Source organism: Malaya genurostris, chromosome 2 (genome assembly GCF_030247185.1).
Source record: "Malaya genurostris strain Urasoe2022 chromosome 2, Malgen_1.1, whole genome shotgun sequence".
Classification (NCBI taxonomy): Eukaryota; Metazoa; Arthropoda; class Insecta; order Diptera; family Culicidae; genus Malaya; species Malaya genurostris.
This window is the reverse complement of record NC_080571.1, coordinates 296,201,452-296,221,486: the sequence shown is the minus strand read 5'-3', so window position 1 is coordinate 296,221,486 and position 20,035 is coordinate 296,201,452. Positions and strand designations below refer to the sequence as shown.

The 20,035-nt window shown below is 37.9% G+C and overlaps 1 protein-coding gene across 13 annotated transcripts in view; it reads left to right on the top strand.

Moving 5' to 3' along the window:
* LOC131430657 (protein NDRG3) overlaps positions 1–20,035 on the top strand; it is a 175,668-nt gene that overhangs the window by 137,333 nt on the left and 18,300 nt on the right. For 11 of the 13 annotated variants that reach the window (XM_058595795.1, XM_058595782.1, XM_058595783.1 and 8 more), the window contains 7 exons: positions 158–351; positions 628–748; positions 829–970; positions 1,032–1,211; positions 1,277–1,397; positions 1,509–1,621; positions 11,999–12,083. In XM_058595795.1, the coding sequence (XP_058451778.1) occupies positions 158–351; positions 628–748; positions 829–970; positions 1,032–1,211; positions 1,277–1,397; positions 1,509–1,621; positions 11,999–12,083 (956 nt within the window). Of the gene's footprint in view, positions 1–157; positions 352–627; positions 749–828; positions 971–1,031; positions 1,212–1,276; positions 1,398–1,508; positions 1,622–11,998; positions 12,084–17,537; positions 18,971–20,035 lie in introns of those variants that run through there. The other 2 variants (XM_058595789.1, XM_058595788.1) reach the window with 2 other exon arrangements.

Sequence of the window (20,035 nt, the reverse complement as noted above, 5' to 3'; positions counted from 1 at the left end):
CAAAATCCACCGGAAAATATAAGTCAATATGTAAACTGCATCCGATAAACAATCCGATGAATAACGACACAGCATCGACGTTGTTTGCGCTACTGTACACTGCAATTAATTTGGCGTCACTAATTTTTCGTTTTTTTCTTCTTCCCCCAAAAAACAGAGCCATGCCAGTGGATCCGATGGACGACATCGAGCTGCGCTCCGTACAGCTGCAGTACCCAAATCAGCGTGGTTCGATTGTGGGTCAGTGCGATCTGCGGCGAGTTCCGACCGACAAGGGGGACATCCTGGTGGCGGTGCAAGGTGATACAACGAAACCGGGCATTCTGACGTACCACGATTTGGGATTGAACTGTAAGTGAACCGATATCCATTTGTGGCCGGTTGCAATTGTGCAGAAGACATTCGTTCTTCGTGCACAATTTAACTTAATTTAGGTTAACATTTAAATTCCGGTGATACGGTGATCGGAAGAAACTTTGTCTTGCTGTCGTTGTTTTTTCCCTCCCTGCACTCGACAGGCTGCTCTGAAGTGTATCTTTGAGTGTAATTCAATTACCGTTTACTCGGTTGCATTCAACCCATTTCCAACACTAACTTGCAAATGGCAATTACTTCCATATCTTCTAGATGCATCGAGTTTTGCGGGATTTTTCAACTTTCCATCGATGCGTGCTCTGCTGGACAACTTCTGTGTGTACCACGTGAACGCTCCGGGTCAGGAGGAAGGTGCCCCTACCTTCCCGGAAGAGTAAGTGCTTCTGTCCTTTGCATTGTGTTCGATGCTCCAGACCATCAGCTTATTCATCACGGTGCATCTTCTCCTTGCAGCTACGTTTATCCAACGTTTGACGAACTGGCAGCGCAGCTTCTATTTGTTATGTCACATTTCAACCTAAAGACTATCATCGGATTCGGGGTCGGTGCTGGAGCTAACATCCTGGCTAGGTTTGCCCTGTCGAATCCCGATAAGGTACGTGCACCGGCAACGGTTGTTGTTTTGAAACGGGATTGAACATTTGCCACAATTCTAGGTCGGCGCATTATGCCTTATCAACTGCAGCTCTACGGCAGCCGGTTGGATTGAATGGGGTTACCAATTGTTAAACTCTCGCAATCTTCGCACCAAAGGCATGACTCAGGGCGTACTGGACTACCTAATGTGGCACCACTTCGGCCGGAATCCAGAGGAACGGAATTTGGATTTAGTTCAGGTATGTTATGCTGCTGCCTTTTTTTTTTCTTCCAACGAGGGATTCATTGATCTGGTTGCTTTCAGTTGTACAAATCTAACTTCGAACGTTCGATAAACCCCGTCAATCTGGCCATGCTCATCGACTCGTACATCAAGCGTACCGATCTGAATATCGCCAGGACACCATCGGGTTCACCTCAAACAGGTAAACAATGCCGTGGCGAGAATTGAAAAGCCCCCTTAGCACAGGAAAATTAACGCTACTATTTTGTTCATTCGTTTTTCATTCCGCTCGGCAACATCGTTCCGGTTGTAGCTGCATCCCTAAAAATGCCAGTACTGAACATCACGGGAGCCTTATCGCCCCACATTGACGACACGGTGACATTTAATGGCAGACTGGTACCGGAGAAAACAAATTGGATGAAGGTAATTACTGTTCTTTGATTTTTGCACCATTACACCACGGGACCGATGGGAGGGAAGGAGGTCGTCTAAGGACATCCTAGTCTGTAGTGGATAGAGATATCCGTGACAGGAGGTAGATTATTCTGGTCTCGCAAATTGGCGAGCTGCTAGTGAATGTTGTTTTAATTGGAAGATGCTTACGGCACATTTTATTCTGACCTGATTTCAGCATAGTGTTTAGCGAACGATTATGCTGATGTGCCATTCGACCGATTTATGATTCTAATGACAACATTTTACTTGATTCGCTGACGTACACAACAGTATATTTTGAAAAAAACATGAAATTGTTCAATTTTGAATTTAATAGTTGTTGAATTAAATTAAATAGCTATGAGTTCTTCCAGTGGTGATAAAAACTTAATTTTTTTTTCGGTAAAATAGTTGCCGAGATTTGCACAGCCAAGTACTCGGTAATCATCTCGGCAAAAGATAAAATTGCGAATTATCGGCAACCTTAAGTTTGACAAACGTCAGTTATTACCGAAATTGTCAGCAAAAAGTTTACTGTACATTCGGCAAAACTTTTACTGTATGTTCAATAAGTGGAGTTTATGAATTACCGAGATTCCAGCTATTTAAGGTAAACAAAAAAATCGGTTCTAGTTTTTCGAAATTATAAATATTCAATGTGTGGTCAAGGTTTCGTTTTATTCTCGTATAAACGTAAAAAAGTACAAAAGATGCAAACTAATAAAGATGATTATTGAATTTGTTACCGGTAGTACTCAATGCCTCTACTTCGAAGTAAACAGCGTTAAAAAACCTCTTTTAATCCACCTTGTGGTGTAATGATGCATTTCTTATATCTCACATATTCTCATATATAAATGTGTGGTATTCTTCAAAATAATTTTCTTTGATTCTTGAACAACAGAAAGGTTTGTCCACAAACTAATATAACCTACAGAGTGAAACAGTACTCAGGTCGGTTAGGCCATTTCTGAGGAAACGAAAAGAGGTACTTCCGAAACCGGAATCTGGGAACCGGTATAATCGAAGTTGGTTCGAGAAAAGTGACAGGGATCCAAACCCAAGAACAAGAAAAGCCAAATTAATGTTTGGCCGTCTACTGACAAAGACTACCGATTGCAATAGTTTTGTGGCAAGTGTAGAAATTATTTTACTTGTTATTTCCGGTGCTTCCGGAATCAGAAAACGAGAATCAGCATAGCCGGAATCGAGTTATTTGGTTGTCTATTGTCAATGACTACCGATTGGAATAGTTTCGAGACAAGTGAAGAAATTTTTTTAAGTGTTTTGTTTCGCCGCTTCAACTAACGGTATCCAATTTTTGACACACTTCGCCATATAATTTCGGAATCGGAAGTCAGATCCGAGTGAAATTTGGCAGTTTTATATGGGACTATGATACCTTTCATTTTTTCTAAGTTTGTTGAAATCGGTCACGCCATTTCTGAGAAAAGTGAGGGAGTAATTTGATATAAGATTTTTTTCACTAATCATCCTGTCACTCCGGAAACGGAAGTCAGGTCAAAATGTAATTCAGGAACTATGTATAGTACTTGTGATATATGTATGTAATTTTGTGAGAATCGGTTCAGCCGTCTCTGAGAAATGTAAGTGCACTTATTTTCATTTTTTTTGCACCCTGTAATTCTGGAACAGGAAGTCGGACTCGAATAAAATTCAGGAACTTTGTGTGGGGTTACAAGACATCTCATTTAAATCTAAGTTCATGAAAATCGGTTCAGCTCTCTCCGAGAAAAATGAGTGCAAAAAATTTGACACATACATACACACATATACACACATACAGACATATTGCGTAATCGACGAACTGAGTCGAATGGTATATGACATTCGGTTAAAAAGTCGGTTTTTCAGTGATTGCATATCCTTCCTGTATGACAGTGGCGTACCGAGGAAATATGGAGCCCAGGGCAAAATGAGATATTTGCCGCCGCAAAAAAAATGAGAGAACTCCATCTCCGGAAAGCTGACTTGGGCAAGCAAAAAAAAGGTCCCAAGGATTACTTTGCCGCCCTAAAAATGTTCCGATATTCCTCCAGACCAGAGAGCAATCACCTTCATCAAATTCGTCTGATTCGGTATCCCGTAATAACTTCTTGACAGTAAAAGCAGGCTATGGAAGGCGATTTCTATGAATAAGAATTTATAGTTGTTGTACTCACTAAAAAGCACGGCAAAAGCTTACACATATTTCGAAATTTCGGCAAACATATTTGTTGATTCCGGCATAATCGATGGCTTTTATCCTACCAAAGAACGCTCTCTAGCAACTCTTCACACGATTCAATCAGTGCCAAAAAGAGACGGATATCGTCGCAGCAACAAAAAACCGGCATGCTTCATTTAATATAGAATAGACACCAGTACGAGAGCGAATTTCTCTCGATGACCTGTCTGAGAATCAAAGGTTAGCTCGCTGCTGTGGGGATTTTCTCTGAAGCAACAAACGGTCGCTTATTCTCGTTTCGCGATCCGATTCTGTATGGGAAGTGGATAATTGCGATAGAATCATTTTACTATTGCCGCTTATTCTAACTATGTGCATATAACCCCGGGTTGGTGGTTCAATGCATAGGGCGCTGGTCGTACAAGCCAGTTGTCGTATGTTCGAGCCCTGGAAGGATTCTTTTTGTCAGTAGAATCCATAGTGACTCAAAAAGCGCAGTATCTACTGGTTGTTAAGTCGGCTAAAAACAAGTTGTCGTTACGTTGTAATGCCTTACTGAAATAACTTATCATTCCATAATTTGAAAATAACTTGTGTTCAAGTAAACTAGTCACCATCGTCATTATAAACAACTAGCTGACCCGTCGAACTTCGTCTCGCCCAAAATTTTTTTGTTCGAATTTATGTTTTCGGACAGCAGAATTGTCAAACGACTAAGTGCTTCACGTATGTCTCCATTTCCCAACAGTCCGTTTTTAAGGAATTACTCAAACTTGAGTGTTCACCCGACGCAACAAAACAAACTTTGCAGAAGTTCCTTTTACAGCTTTAAAGCAGCGAGAAAGTTTTCTGGGAACATTTTCTGTACGTTCTAGTTGCCAAAAAGTACCACGCGTACATTAAAGCTGTAATAAAGTCGATACTTTTCAGGTACTGTGGAACTTTTGGTTGCTTGTAAAGACGACACTTAAATTAGGTATTTATCTTACCAATTTTAACATTCTTCACAGAATATGAAACAGAAAATGGCAGTCTCAATCCATTATGGTAATCATCTTAAACATTGATCTAAATGCAACTTATTATGTGCGCTTAGTGTAATCTAAATCATTAGAAAGTAAAATGCAAGGAAGATCTTAGCGCTTCTACAGCACAATCTTTTCATTGATTCATTCAAAAATTTTCTGATTTTTTAAACTCGCGCTCACAATGATCAATATGATATGATATGACAGCGATTAATATTATCATTACATACAATTCTTCAACAGGATATCAAAATTTTTCTTCTACCTGCAGCGGTCAGTCATATGCATTCTGTCATTAAGGGCTGAGGACAGTATCGTAAAGTGGTAGGTTTTTTGCTATTTTCCCGTCTCAAATTAAATTTTCTTGGAAACGGTGCAGAATATAGAAAAACCTACCTGACAATGTCTTCGAAATTTAGTTGAGAATATTCTATGAAATTTCCAGAATGATTCATTGAGTTTAGCGATCGTGTTGTATTTTTTTCTGACTGAAGAACTGCTGAAAATTGGAACGCTCGGAAATGCATACCTCTACTTGTTCATCGAATATCTCGGCTTTGAAGGCTTGTATCATAAATCTACCGTGACAAAGTCTAGACAATTTAGTTTAGATGCGATTAGTACATAAAAACATATATGTTATCGCGATAAAAATAAAGTCTTGTATTTTTCTGTGAAACAAAGTCAGTTTCAATGCATCCACCCTTTTTTTTCGCTTTGGTCTCCTGATAGCATTCTGAAAAAGGAGAGAGAAATAAAATTGGCTCAACAAGGCTGCCAAACACACAGACATTCAATCTTTGTGAAAGTTGAATATTTTTTTATTGTTCATTGGAATCTATGTAATGTCCAACCCATACGATAGATTAATGTGATAAAACTTCTCATCAAAATAATAAAATGTATGTTGAGAACCCGGTACAGTTTGCTCATATACGAGAGAGTACAAGAGAAATACGATGGGCAAAGGGAATTGAGCGAGCCACGTGGTCGATTTAAAACTCAACACGTGGCCCTCTGTCCTCAAACCTTAATTTATTTACCCAATTTTAATACCCAATTAATCACGTATGCATGAGAATTCTCCACACAGAACATCTCGTTGGCGCCAAAAAATTTATTCGACGATCTAGTATTCTTTTTTTCGACGGCCAAGCACTTTTCCAACGGAAAATTCCATTGTCCATACAAAACAACTTTATGGATTTTTCTCACCTTTCCGGTAAATTTTCCTAATTTTTTTGATGTACGAACCCGGTGGGGGTAAAACAGATCAAACAAAAAAAGAATCATGTCCATCCGTTCTTATGTGATGCGATTACAAAGAATGACCTCTGAATTTATATATATATATATATATATATATATATATATATATATATATATATATATATATATATATATATATATATATATATATATATATATATATATATATATATATATATATATATATATATATATATATATATATATATATATATATATATATCTATATTATAATATCATTACTGAGTAGGCAGTAGAGTACTTGAAATTACAAACTTGATACAAGGTACAAATTTCACAACGATTTTAAAACTGTCGAGCGGAATTTAATTTAAATTAACTATTTTTCTATGCGCTTTCAATCAAAGTCTGTTTATGAAGATATGAAAAATAATCAACGAAATAACCCTATGTTCAGAATGCTCCAAATTAATCCAAGTAGAGTGATTTCTCATTATTTAAAAGCCATATATCATGAGAATTATAACGTTATCACAATCGATGTTCAATCTCTGCATTATTTTCTTCGTGTTCATGACAGTGCAAGAACAATAATTACTATTCTGCCTTTTTATTATTTTCGTCAAAAAGAAGTTTTGAAAAAAGTTATATCTTGGTTTTATTTATGTTCCATACACTTCTTGCGACTCCATAGTGTGATCGTCATATACAAGCCAACAGTTTGAAAAGTTTGTTAGGTGGCATTTTCATTATCACTACGTTGGGAAAATCTACCGATAGCTATCTGAATCAATGCAGAAACTGTTGAAAGTTAGTTCAATGTTTATGTTGTAAAGAAATATTACCGTCACCTTGTTTTAACCAGTATAACATAAAAAAACATGTTCGTGCTCTTGGGAGAAGATCGACTAAAACATAAACTTAACCGAGCGTGCACATTCAGATCAAATACTAAGTTCTTTTCTAGCAGGAAGTCTTCTGTGTTGTGTATCATTACATCTGTCTCTGAAAACGTATTATGCCAGTTTTTGGATTTCATTATTTCGTTAGGTAAGGGAGAAAAGTTCTGCATTAGGTGCGTTTTCTTGTGGCGTATGTGGACAACACTATGATTTTTTCAAGATCTCGCTCAAAAGTAACATTTCGAGTCATATCTAGTTCTGATTCTACTTCTTGTGTGGGACACAAAAACGAAAACATTTTAAATCAAACAAACATTTGTTAGTATTTGGTTCTATGTTTGATAGAAAAACTACCAAGTCCTCTCACTCAGTAATGACTAAGCGATATCTAGATCTGGATTATGGTCCTGTACACTGGATTAGAATATTAGGTTTCTGGATTAGAATACTAGAATCTGAGTCTAAATTCTTGAAAGGGATTCTTTATCCGAATATGGATTCTGAACTTGAAGCAGTATTTAGTACTTATACGAGAACATGGATCTGGATTCTAGGCCTGGAGTTAGATTGTGAATCTGAGCTCCTGACAGAGACCCTTAACCTAGATTCTGGACCTGGATTCTGTGCCAGGATTCTGTTTTCTGCACTTTTGACAGAGTTTCGGAAACTAAACTTTGAACCTATTTTGCACTTGAACTGTGAGTCTAAATTGGATTTTGGACCTGATTTCTCTAGGATTTCTCAATTCTAAACTTGAGCCTAAATTATTGACAGAGATTCTAATCCTAGACCAGGATTCTGAACCAGAACCTTGGAGTTGGATATCCGACAAGGTTTCAGGATCTAAATATTGAATTTGGACATAATTTTTGAACCAGAATTCTGACCGAGATTCTGAGCCTGAGGCAGAAATCTACACTTGTGAACTGAGCATGGATTTGGATTCTAGATCTGAAACTGATTTCTTGGCTTGAACTCTCGATGAAGGTTTCGGGTTTGTTTATTTTTTTGTTTTTTTTTTGGGAGCAGGGAAAACCCCGATGGAGATGAAATTTGGCAATCTCTCTCTCCAGCAGGCATAAAACCTCCTCATCTTTCGTATCAACAGATTACAATGATCCAACAGATACAATAAGGCTTAACACTAACAATAAAAACTAATAATTAAAACTAAACCTGTAACCCTATATCTAGTTGATGACACCAAGCACTACAGGGCAGCAATAGTGTTCTTGCTTCAACTGGCGGAGAAAAAGGGATAGGTAAATGGATGATAAAGGTAGGTGGAGGGGGTGGAAAGTAAGCGTGGTCGAACAACGGGGTTAGAATCGGCATGTAGATCTAATTAGTGATCGAAAAGATGGTGGAAGACGGAGGAAAGAAGGAAGTACGAGCGGGTTAGTATTTGCAAGCGAATCTGATTAGTTTCCAATAGAAATAAAGAAGACGAAGAAAATGAGAGGGGAAGCGAAAGGGTTAGTATCATCGAGCGAATCCGATTAGTTTCCAACGGTGATGGGAGAAATTTTTGTAATTTTGTTCAACCATCACTAGGTTGAACAAAAATACAAACGATTACAGACAAATCCTGATCCAAAGTTAATCTGACAAGTGGCAATGAAACAATCGTTTGATCATATTTCGAGATAGATGAAAGTCGAAAACATTGGAGCAGCTATTGAATGTCCTGCACATACTGGAAAATGGTTCATTGTAACCATAATTTGTTCGTGCAATGGGTAAACTCAAGAAACGATGAGAGCGTAGATTACGTCGATGAATGTCCAGATTAATCAATTGCAGAAGTTCGGGACAATCGATACGTGATTGTAACAGTTCGGCTGAAAAGTTCGTATCGTTTAATAGAAACACATTTGCCAAAATTCGTTTTTATTATTCAACATAATTGCCATCAGAGGCGATACAGCGATTATAGCGATCTTCCAACTTTTCGATACCATTTTTGTAGTACGATTTGTCCTTTGCCTCAAAATAGGCCTCAGTTTCAGCGATTACCTCTTCATTGCTTCTAAATTTTTTACCAGCGAGCATTTTCTTGAGGTCTGAGAACAGGAAAAAGTCACTGGGGGCCAAATCTGGAGAATACGGTGGATGAGGGAGCAATTCGAAGCCCAATTCGTTCAATTTCAGCATGGTTTTCATCGACTTGTGACACGGTGCATTGTCTTGATGAAACAAAACTTTTTTCTTCTTCAAATGAGGCCGTTTTTTTAATTTCGTCCTTCAAACGCTCTAATAACGCTATATAATAGTCACTGTTGATGGTTTTTCCCTTTTCAAGGTAGTCGATGAAAATTATACCATGCGAATCCCAAAATACAGACGCCATAACCTTACCGGCCGATTGTTGAGTCTTTCCACGCTTTGGGTTCGGTTCATCGCGTGCAGTTCACTCAGCTGACTGTCGATTGGACTCCGGAGTGAAGTGATGGAGCCATGCTTCGTCCATTGTTATATATCGACAAAAATCGGTTTTATTTTGATATAACAGCTCCAAACACTGCTCAAAATCATCAATTCGTTGTTGTTTTTGATCGTTTGTGAGCTCACGCGGCACCCATTTTGCACAAAGCTTTCTCATATCCAAATATTCGTGTAAAATATGTCCAACACGTTCCTTTGATAGCTTTAGGGTGTCAGCTATCTCGATCAACTTCACTTTACGGTAATTGAAAATCATTTTGTGGATTTTTTTCACGTTTTCATCGGTAACAGCCTCTTTTGGACGTCCACTGCGTTCATCGTCTTCGGTGCTCATATGACCAGTACGAAATTTTGCAAACCACTTACGAATTGTTGCTTCGCCCGGTGCAGAGTCTGGATAACACTCATCAAGCCATTTTTTGGTATCGGAGGCACTTTTTTTCATCAAAAAGTAGTGTTTCATCAACACACGAAATTTCTTTTGTCCATTTTTTCACAATAACAAAAGTAGCTTCACTCAAAATGCAATATCTCACAAACTAATAATCAGACAGCTGTCAAATTTATACACGTATCTTTTGAAGGTTGGTACTAACTGAAAATGGTATGGATTTAATTCTAGTGGCGCCCTCTCATAGAAACGATACGAACTTTTCAGCCGATCTGTTAATAAATCAGCAACAAAATGGCTTTGAAGACATTCCTACGAACAGATAGCAGATCCAGGTCAATAAGCTTACAACGATCTTTGTAGCTAGGAAGATTAGTGGGATCCCTCCAATGTAAATTGCGCAGAGCGAATCTAACAAATTTACCCTGGATAGCTTCGATGCGTGCAATGTCGGTGCCCAGACAACAGCTGCATATTCTAGCGGGTGTAAATCTGAAGCTAGATTCAGGATTCTAAACAAGATTTTTACTCAAAAAATGTGACAGAGATACTGGGGGTGCACCAGAATCGTGAACCTGGAACTTGATCCTGAATTTGCATTCTGAGCCTGAAGCTGGATCCAGAATCATAACTCTGGACTTGGATTCTGAGACAAAATTGAAAGCATGATTAGGAACTTGGTTTCTGGATCTGAGTTCTGGACCTGCATTCTGATCTTGGATCCTGATTCTGTATTCTGAAACAGATACAGAGTTCATTATTTGGATTCTAAATCAGGAGCTGGATTCTGTACATGGAACCTAAGTCGAGATCTGGACCTGAATTAAGTAACTTGACCTAACCTCTGAACATGAATTTGTGATCTGAGTGCAGAATTTGAATTCTGAACCTAAAATCGGGACTTCGATTCTGGACCGGAATTCTTAGTCTGGAATCTGAATTCTGAAATTGGTCTCAGATTCTGGATCAAAATTATTGACAGATATTTTTCACCTGAACCTGAATTCTGCGGAATTTAGGATTTAGGAATTCAAATTTTCAACCTAGACTTGGTCTTTGGATCTGGACCAGAATTCTGACTCCGGATCAGCTCCTGACAGAGATTTTGAACCTGAAACTAGATCCTCAACCTTGACTCTTCACCTGAATTCTCTACCCATTTTCAGAACATGGACCTGGCTTCTTGAGCGAAAATCGGGATCCGAATTTTAGGCCTGCAGTTTGGGCCAGGGTTATAGATCTGAACTCCTGACAGGAATATATAGGTTTTCGTGTGTTTGGGACATAAGTTTTGATCTCAAGACTAGATTCAGGGTCTGAATTCCTGACAGAAATTTTTGATCTGAACCTAAATTCCGAACCGGGAAGCAGGATTCTGGATCTGAATTCCGAACACGAATCTGAATTCTGGATCTGACCACAGGATTCTGGACTAGAAGTCGAACTCAGAAAATCATTCTCAGCATCTGGATTCTGAAAGTGGACCTGTTTTTTCTGTATTTTGAATGAATTGAATTTAGAATATAGACATGATTTGAATGTTTAATGGAAGCCCACAATTTTTGACTACCTGTTATCAATTTTGAGTTTACTACCCGCTGAAAATGAGCTAATGCTCTCTAGTGGGCACTTTGAGAATCACTAATCTAGAGTGAAAATTAGCCAGAAGCATTGCAAGAGCTACCATTGCAACCCCAAAAAACAGTCACTGTTTGTGTGTATGGATTATGGATCGGTAGCATTATTCGTGAAATACCGATATGTTGGAGAGGTGCCGAAATTGGACCTTGCGCAACATTTATATGAAATCATCTTCAAATATTAAATTATATTGATCGTTGTATCGATTCCCGGGTTGGCGGTTCAATGCATAGGACGCTGGTCTTACAAGCCAGTTGTCGTATGTTCGAGCCCCGACCTGGAAGGATTCTTAGTGTCAGTAGGATCCATAGTACTAGCCATGCAATGATTCTGTACACTGAAAATCGGCTGCGAAGTCTGTTGAAACAGAAAGGCCAAATTCCACAAAAGGAATGTAATGCCACGACTTTGCTTTGTATCGATTCCAATAAGAATTTCATTAATTTTCTCAAATATTATGAGTTTTGAGTTTTGTTTTTTGAAAAATCACCATTTACAATATTTATTATTTATTCATTCAATTTATCCATTCCATTCCAGATATCCGACTGCGGGCTGGTACTGGAGGAGCAGCCGGGCAAGCTGGCCGAAGCGTTCCGATTATTCCTGCAGGGCGAGGGCTACGGTAAGTGCTAAAACCTTCCTCCCCACCACTTGTGTCCAGTCTTATAGCGTAATTAGTAGAGAGAAATGAAAACCTAAAACACAAAAAAAAAAAAAAAAAAAAAAAAAAAAGTACTCAACAGTTATAAGATTGCGATTCGTACCCAAACAATCCTAAAGACGGTAGCGAGCAAAATTTCTGCGCAATTAGTACACGTACATGCAAATACGAGCTAAGTTAATATGGCCAATTTCGAAGTAACAACAAAAACAAAAAACACACACAAAATTAAAGCTTGCTCATTGATCACATAGAAAACTTTTTGTTTTACAAAGTAGTCCTTCAAATCATCAAATATGCTATCACAAGTAAATGTAAAAGTTTTGTGTTTTTGCTCAAACTCAGATTCATCAACATTTAACATTTAGCCAATGTCAAGCCATCTCATCTAGTTAGCAAGCACAGAATTCAACAATAACAAGCATCAATCCAAGTAAAAGTCAAATGATAGCATTGGTTTCATTATGAATTAACATGATCGCTTGAATCACGTTCCACTAACTGTACGACTAGAACAAGAAATTTAATGTCAGTGAGCTTGACGCGAATCTAACAATTGTGTAAAAACGAAAGCTCATTTTTTTGATAGTTTGTTGTTGATTCATTTTATAACAATATATAACCAATAGAGAGAAAAACAGATAAAAAGTTTAATAAAAATTTACTGTGTTTTCCGGTTTGGATCCCCGAGTCCAGCTTCAAACGCGAAAGCTTCCGGCTTCATCGAAAAACCGAACAACATTAGCCTTTTAATTATTACTTTGATCCCTGTTATTTCGCATATTGCCTAACCACCGAGCCGGCCTCGATGAAACTCGTATTACCGTCGCGCGCTTAACGTGTTCGTAAACCAACCAAATCACCCACCCAATTCCGCGGTGCCGTGCCTCTCTTGTAACTGTGTGTGTATGCGCGAGTCCCTGTTCGTTTCGCTCTGGTAGTTCAGGCTGGAAAAATAATATGATTTCGTAACAAATACTCGTTGTTGGCAGAGTGTGGACAATTTTGCTGGAGACGACCGTACTCTGGCTAGTGGCTTTTAATTTGCTTTGATCTGTTTTGTTTTTCGTGTTTTTTTTTTTTTTGTTAAATTTCTACATACTACCATCGTTTGTTCATGTTCATGCAAACTTGTGTTCCGTTCCATTCCATATCCGTACGTGTTTTTCGCGGAAAACCACCCGTCATGTCGAATGTTGCTGTTATCGAAGGGACTACAGGTTTGGTTATCGCAGCTTGTGGGGATATTTGTTTTTCGTTTTCAAAAAAAAAATTTTTTTATGTAGAACACATTTTCGTTTTCTATATACGGGTGCAAATTAGAAAAATACACGTAGAAATGTGGTCAGGTTTTGAACAATTACAGCTCAGTCAATTTTGTATCAACTATTAATATTATGTCACCATTTGATTGGAAATATTTCGACGTATTGATTTGAATGTTCATAGCCATGTATTTTAAATTGTATATCATTGAAATGTTGATTAATAGCTAGCAGTGTCCTATTTTGTCTGCAAAAAATCTGCGGCATACCAGATTTCCCTGCCATAGTCGATGGTTTTGAAGAAGTAAGCGATATAGCAATGGGAAAGCATCGCTCTGATTGGTCAATCGATGCAAAAGCGAAGCTGTTGGAAGCATGCGAATCCATAAATAGAAGCGAAATTATAGCTAACGTTTCCATTCCTACGCGTAGCATGCTAGAGGTAGGTTGTTGCTAGACAGCAAGACAAAAAGTGCCATGAAACGATTTAAAGCTTTAATTGGTATGATCTGTTCTTGTGTCATGCAAGATCGGATGAAATTCTATGTTATGTCGTTTCACCTGAGAAATTGACAACTACTCCAAGGTAAATTTTGAGTACATAAGATTAATTTCTAATCTATATAAGATGATATCGATTCTAAATGAGAAAAAGTTCATCGCTTCAACCGAAATCGCAGAATGGTAGAGAAACAACGCTATAAAAATAACTGCTTGCATACAACACTTGAACACAAGCTTGCCGAAGAGAAGCTTAAATATCGATATCCGTAACGCAAGCATGTACGAACATATAATTGCATACATTTGGGCTATTGATGTAATTTCGTCGGCTACAAAACAAATACAAATCACGACAAATTCAGGGTTCGCGTGTTCGGTATTGAAGAATCCAATCAACTCTTTTGCGATCGCTGCGCTGCCCGAGTGGCGAGCTTTGAACTAAGCGATGGTGATAATTTTCAGATTTTGCTTGAAGATTCGAACAAAATGCAGGGTTTTTTTTTCTTATGAATCGAATACTAACATACAAAAACGTGTCAAAATTTGGTAAAAAATCGATCATTAATGATTCAGTAACTTTCCGTGGTATGTTTGATTGATATTTATGGAGAAATCGTAACATGAAATACCAAATTCGAAGAAGTGAGGTTGGGTACTGTTTTCATATCTGGGATATTCTTTGTTTTTTGGGTTGAATTTTGAGAGTAATTGATAAATTATGATCAAAAGTTTTATGACTAGTCTGTTTACTCATGTTTTATCATCTAAATCAAATCTGTATGTGAACTGAAAATTTCAAATTTCATCCGAAATTGTCAAGAGTATAGGACAATTTGAAGTCATATGTTTGATGACAACACGTGAATAATCGTTTTTATTACCTATATTTGTAAGGTTTTGCCGTCTGCATTCGTTCAAACTCAAGTAAATTGAAAAATTTGTCTAAATACATGAGATATGTCAAAACAATCACCATAAAGCTATCTCGTGGTGACCACGCTGATTGGATTGTTCAATTGATTCCTAATAAAGTTCAATCCAAGCAGACGCTCGTGGATTTGAGGATTCAAAAGTGTGACGATTAATTGAAAATGTCGATCATTAGAAATTTTGGTTGCCTTGTTCCACATCAATGGCTCGAACAACCCCATGGGACTGAACCTTATAGTTTTTTTATACAAGTTTTGAGATTGCTGAAGTTGATAATTCAGATAATTATTTATAATTATTTCGTTTCATCAGAAGGAACTTCAAACATTCAAACAAAAATAATTTTGGAAACGCCTCTTTATTCTGGGAACGGGGAAAAAATCATACCATGCCCTTTCAAAGTTTAATTCTTTTAAATAAGGAAAAAAATATTCACAGCTTGCTGTTTAAAAAAGCAAAGTCTTGGCATTACATTCCTTTTGTGGAATTTGGCCATTCTGTTTCATAACAGACTTAGCAGCCGATTCTTACCGTATCATTGCATGGCTAGTACTACGATCCTACTGACACTGTGAATCCTACATATTTGGGGCTCGAACATATGACAACTGGTTTGTAAGACTAGCACCGTATGCATTGAACCGCCAACCCGGACAGCTTCCTGTTTAGCGAATGCGAATTTGACTTCTTTCAATAATATTTGCACAGCCTCCCGGGTCTTTTTGCTCACCACAGAACTTCAGTTTGCCTTGAGTTGCATCTCGCTGATTACTTACTATCCTGGGATGCTTCTTGAGACTATGGCGTAATATTTTTCTAATGGGGAAAGCTATGCTGTGTTGAGAGAATTCATGTCCTTTGGGCATCATCTGGACGTTGTTCACAGCATACCACTTTATTGTATTTTTCCTTGATGGTAAGTTGCCAAATCCGATCAAAACAGAACGGAACAATTGTGTTTGCTTGTATAAAGACATCAAACGTTTTTTCACACAGTTTTATCATGATTAATGGTCCCAGTCGCATTGTGAAAGTCAATCTTCGAGCCACAGGAAAAGATGGCCTACTGCGCGAGATACTTCTTTGCAAACTTCGTCAGCTTAATCGGCTTGAATTTCAGTTGCCGTATAATTTTCCTATCCTAGAAGCTGTTTATAGTCTGTCTTGATATAACACATGGATCAATAAGTTCCGAGACTAACAATGGAAACAACATTTTTTTTGCAAATTTTTTTTTTATTCATCAACATAATCACCTTTTAGGGTGATACAATGGTCAACAATTTTTTCCAATTTTTCAATACCATGTTTTCAATACCATAAAAAAAATTATCTTTCACTTCAAAATAAGCTTCAGTTTCAGCGATGACCTCCACATTTGAGCCAAATCTTTTTCCCTGGAGCATTTTTTTAAGATCAGCAAAGAGCCAGTAGTCACTGGGGGCTAATTCTGGCGAGTATGGGGGGTGGGGAAGCAGATCAAAGCCCAATTCGTTCAATTTCGCCATTGTTTTCATCGACTTGTGGCAGGGTGCATTGCAGCAATCGCGGCACCCACTTGGAAAAAACCTTTTTCATGCTCAATTTTTCATGAAGGTTAGTAAATACACTTCCATATGATATCTGTGTCATCTCAGCAATCTCACGGAGCTTCACTTTACGATCTTTCATTATAATTCTTATCACATCACTCACATTTTCCGGTGTAACGGCTTCCACAGGTCTACCCGAGCGTTCCGCGTCATTTGTGTCGGTACGACCACGTTTAAACTCGGCGAACCACCAACAAATCGTTGCTTTTGATGGACAAGAGTCCGGATAACATTTTTCAAATAATTGTTTCGCTTTCACGGTGTTTTTACCCATTAAAAAACAATGTTTTATCAAAACACGAAACTCGGTTTTTTCCATTTTTAAACAAACTACAAAACGACTTTACTCCAACCTCGATAACTCAGCTGTTTCGGGTCGGATCGACTTAAAATTTTGACCCGTTTCAAGCAAAAGTTAGTACTCAAGAAAGATGTGGTTACTGGTTTACTACGAGCGCCATCTCTGCTTTAGTCTCGGGACTTATTGATCCATGTGTTAAACGCTGCCAGCTGCAAAAATATGGCTAGCAGACATTCTGGTGACCGACTGCCTCACCGCTGTCAGATATACAACTCAAACGATACAACCGTATCTACCAGGATTTTTCCACATTTAAATCTTTGACATTTTCAGCGAAGGTATAGGCGACTTTGTTTTGTCAAATTGGATTTGGCAACTTTCACTGAATCAATTTTGGTAGCCGTCTGGTGGCCATGGCTGCCCAGGTAGCCAAAACGCTATGCGGGATGTAATAATGACAGTTGAAGTTACGTAGCAGTTCAATTGCAAGGCCCTGTGCAGCTTAAAAAATACGTACGTTATCATTTACTGATCAAAAAATTAAACTTTCTTATAACTACCGAAATTCATAACAATAACTCGATCTTCGTGTCCAAATAAAACAGAACAAAAAACAGTTCTTCTGTGACTGCAAAAAAATCATCACTGGTAAAAAACAGCTGAGCAAAAAATATTCACGTCGAAGTCTATAACCATGTCGGGGAAAAGTTTTTTCAGCGTTCTCTTCGTAGCGTCATACTAATCAATAATAAGACATTCTACTTGAAAATAAACTAAACTTATGAATCTTTTCTTTTTTTTCTTCATTTGTTTACTTATTTAGCTGTTGGCGCTTTACAAAAGATAGGCAAACTGTCACGCACGGGCACAGTAGAAAGTTTAAATTACGAGTGAGCGAGAGTTGCCGGCTGGCGAGAGCGAAAGAGCGTGTTTGATTAGAGCCCGAATGTTACCCCCATACGCACAGCTTACTAGTGACCCCAAGAACCGATCCAAGCAAAGCACGCTTAGCAGGCTGATCCTATCCCGCCCGGAGGATGTCTCTGAAAATTCCATACCTGAAACGTTGAAAAAAAAAAACAAAAAAAGCACACCTGCACCTACTATCATACCGCATATGTACACTTTGCAATCACCGCGACACGGAATATTTACACCCGCACAAATCATAAATTTGCACTTTTGCGTTCAGGCCGCACAACACAGACGTTTAGCGATTGTCATGTATCATACAGAAATTCATAACCGTAGATGTGAAGATGTGAAAAACCAAAGATTGGAACTGCTAATTGCTAATTGCTGCTTCTACGTGCCCGGCGGAAGATTTAGTTCTGATCATCCCAACGGTAGTACGCTATGTATGTTGCAGTGACACTAAGAATGACTGAGAATGTGTGTATTTTTAATCACTTTAGAAAAAAAATGCTTTTCGTAACTAAGCTACATTACACAATCCTAATCCGATTTTTCCATACAACTATTGTTGATGCTTATATATTAAACTATTACTTTTATCATAATGTTGCATTACCACAAGGCATTTGGTCAATCGCTATATCCACGTATTCTACCTCCTCTTGTTATTTTCCCACCAATTTGAATACGGAACGGAAGGATTTGAATTATTTAAAAACCCGTGGTGGTTAGAGTGCCTTTTAAAATGAAAAAAAACAGAAATTGTTTAGCATCTTTAGCAGCTACCAATCGAAAACAGAAAATCTAAATGTCATTCTTTCCAACTACCACACGATTCATACTAGCTTTTTCATTTACTTTTCCACTAACATTTTGCGCAACTAGTTTCGAAAAATATTCCACCTCCTGCCGAGAAGAAAAACAGTTTGGCGCATTAAATCAATACCGGCGCTCGTCCGTCACCCGCTGAATGGGGGTTCTTTCGATCAGTGCAACCACAATTCTTCTGCTGCAACATTTTTCGTTTTTGTTTTAGTTTTTTATTTAATAATTTGATAGAGATTTATTTACGTAGTGGTAGGCCGGGTGCCCACGCCCTCCGATCTGTGACGATTTGTGTAACGCATTTCAGGCTGAGCTAGATGATCGATATCGGGTATGTTTCAGATCGAAACGAATGCTGAGTTTTACTCTGTTAATTTGTGTTATAGTTTTTTATTTTAGCATAGGTCATAATCAGCGAATCAAATAGTAATGAAGAGTATTTTAGTCTGTTTTTTTTCATGTTCATGTTCAATAATTTGATAAATGCAAATAAAAACTAGTACGTAACATGCCGAATGCTTAGTTATTCTGTTCTTCGATGGGTTTTAGTTTCATTTGATGACATTCTTTTTATATTTTCTGCTGCATTGGAATTTTGCTATAGTTGTGTTTCAAATTTTAACTACTTGGAATACTTACGTTAATTTCGATTCTGTACTATACATTGCTGTACTGTTGCTGACTACCAAAAAAATCATTGGTATTGGATTCTTTGGGTGGAATTTGACCATCTGTTTCAACAGACTTCGCAGCCGATTCATAGCCTACAGAACCAAGAAGAGGTTCCCTATGCGTTGAACCACCAACCCCGGGTTGACTACAATGACTAACTGTTTGACTAATTGTTCAAATTACGACATCATGTATTAGGTTTATTAATTTTAATTTATATTACTATTATTATATCGCTAGCTCCGGTTTTAACTTCGAAAAGTAGTTCGCCGGAGTATTTTATTTATAAAATAAACATAAGACACCGAAAACAAAGAAATGTATGCTTAGCAGGTGCTAGAATATGATGTTTGAGGTTGTTTCAAGATCCGAGACAGCGGCTTTCGGTTTATTGATATTCCTTAGAAACCCTTACAAAATGGTTATGCCGGAAGAAAGTGTTTAAGGTCGTTTCGATTTGGTTACTTCTTTTTCACTTCTGAGTGGCGTCCCTCACTTGAGATGACACCGATTGATGGCACAGCAACTTAGATATATTGCCAGTTAATATTCGTTTATAGTCCCATGGACTTTCTTTTCACTAGACTACAAGTGAAAACCTCAACAACTGGTGACAACAGAAGTCACCAAAGTTCGGTAGAAAATCCTTTCTTTCTCGCGAAATACTCAAATTCTTACCGCATGCACACGACACAACGTGTGCACTCGTTGAGGGTTTCACCGGGAATTTTATATTTTTCATAAGAATTTTTTTATTTTGGCTCATATGCGCTTAGCTTGACTTAAGGCCCTTTAACATTGATAAAAAAAAAATTTTTGATAAAAAAAAAATTTTGCCAGTCATTTGCATGAATGAAAAAGCAACTAATGGCTCTAAAAGTTTTCTGAAGAACTATTAGAATTTGTTGT